This window comes from Phoca vitulina, unplaced genomic scaffold, assembly GCF_004348235.1.
Source record: "Phoca vitulina isolate PV1807 unplaced genomic scaffold, GSC_HSeal_1.0 scaffold2539, whole genome shotgun sequence".
NCBI lineage: Eukaryota > Metazoa > Chordata > Mammalia > Carnivora > Phocidae > Phoca > Phoca vitulina.
In genome coordinates, this window is record NW_022592225.1 from 1,879 (window position 1) to 3,964 (window position 2,086).

The following is a 2,086-nucleotide window of genomic DNA, read 5'->3' on the forward strand; positions in this document are numbered from 1 at the left end:
TCAACAAACTGTAATTACTAGAATTCCATTCCCCTCTTTGTAGAATTTCCCCACCTCAGATTACCCAGAGTACAGTCAGTCCTCACATCAGATGTACAAATATTCCATCTATGAAAACTATCCCACTATTGAAGAACCCCTGTTTCTTCATCAGTAGGACAAATTATATCCTGGGCATAGCTTCACTCCAGGACTGACTTTGATGGCAGAGCCATCTTCCTTGCAATTGGCCATTGGGTGGAGGCTCCTACCTCCAGGGACTACAGACTCAGACTTTGTGCAGTGACCCTTGTCATGGAGATGAGACAGTGAGTCATTTTTCACTTCCCATTGAAATCGAGCCTGAAAAGACATTCTGTGTTATAGAATACAGTGTTAGAGATCTGGAAAGTCACATGAGGAAAGGACACTGAACTCGGAAACCACAAAGTGGTAGGCTTTCAAACTCAGACAGTAGACTGGGCTTTTCATCCCATTCTTATATCTGCATCAATTGAGGCACTAGAGAGCACTTTTAAGCACTAGTTCTTGTTCTTTTCCACTAAAAATTGTGGCACCACTGATCATACCCAAAACATAATGCATTTCTCTTCTTCCTTAACACTTACTACCACACTTCCCAGTATTCCTTGTGACTGGCATCATCAGTTCATTTGACACGAAATGTCAAAAATACCTCCCCGAACTAACTCTTCAATGCTTCAACCTTCACTGTCTTCCCCAGGAAGCTGCTCTATTCCTTCCATAGCAATTATCTCTCTAAATATATCTTAATTAATCCTTATTTTTTCTTATTATCACCTATTAGAATATAAACACTCTGAGAACAGGAAACCCATCTACAATTGCGCTTCTAGCGTAAAGTGTGTAGGACTGTTCCCTCTCAGAAACATTCAAAACTTGGCCCCTGGTGGCTCAGTCAGTTAAGCATCTGACTCTTAATTTCAGTATGCACTCCATGGGAGTCTGCTTATCTCCTTCTCTCTCTCTGCCCCTTCCTCTGCTTGTGCGTGTGCATGCTCTCGCTTTCTCTCGCTCTCAATTTCTCTCAAATAAAATAAATAAACCTTAAAAAAAAACATTCAAAACTATTTGTAAATTAAGTGACTTAAATCAATTTCTTAAACTCAAAAAGTCCAAACAAATATATTAGCACTTCCATCAAAATGCACATGATACAATACCACATTTGGCTTCTAATTTATCTTTCCCTTAGTTCTTCATTAGTCACCTGAGTCTGCTTCTAATCTCTCATTAATCCTGGGAACTCTCTCTTCCATGCCATTTATCCATCCATTCAGCACTCCGACCACACCTCCTCTCCCTTGGGCTTCTGTCACAACCACTCCTTCTCCTCTTTCCCCCATCCCCAGCTTCATTCTGAACACGGTGTGATTTCCAGGGCACAGTTCTGAAATACTGTGTGATTTCTGTTGTGTTGGGAGTGCCTGAACATGAGGGATATGAGAAATAGGTGGAGAAGACATTATCTCTGATGCATGATGAGAAGTAATGCTTGTGTTATATCAAGGAAGAGCCCCCAGGTTCATGCAATGTATTGTCAGCCCAATTTTCAAGAGAGGTCCTAAAACCTCAAAAAAAGGAGTAATTCACAAGCAAGAACACAGAGATTTGTTAGAAGCAAAGAACGATTTTTATTGAGAATAGGTTTTTGTCCAACAGTGGGATGTTAGGATCAATGGCATAGTCACAACACAGAATCCAGATTAAGGGAACAAAGACCAGCATTTGGGAAATAGTCAGATGATACCACAAAGCCTGGAGCCGCAAGATGCCATCCTAGTAAATGTTCCCTGGGGGTCAAAGCCTCTGTCAAGCATGCAATTTCCTGGATGTAGAATACTTGAGGTATGGATCCTTGCTTCAGTTGTTGCTTTGGCTGTGTCATTTCAGAAGCAAATGGGGCTTGGAGACTGATGGTCTAGCAGCAAGAAGAGTAACATCTTCTGTAGCAAAATGGCCGGTAGCCACAGCAACCAGAGCCAGAGCCATATCCACACCCACAGCAGGAGCCTCTTCCACAGCCCCATCCTGAGCCATAGCCACAGCCAGAGCCTGAGCCATA

The 2,086-nt window shown here is 42.2% G+C and overlaps 1 protein-coding gene across 1 annotated transcript; it reads right to left on the reverse strand.

Moving 5' to 3' along the window:
* Positions 1 to 1,942: 1,942 nt before the first annotated feature.
* Positions 1,943 to 2,080, reverse strand: LOC116629727 (keratin-associated protein 21-1-like; the record flags this gene model as incomplete). Its single annotated transcript, XM_032399964.1, has 1 exon — positions 1,943 to 2,080. A coding segment is annotated over one exon (138 nt), but the record flags the coding sequence as incomplete, so codon positions are not given.
* Positions 2,081 to 2,086: the final 6 nt, after the last annotated feature.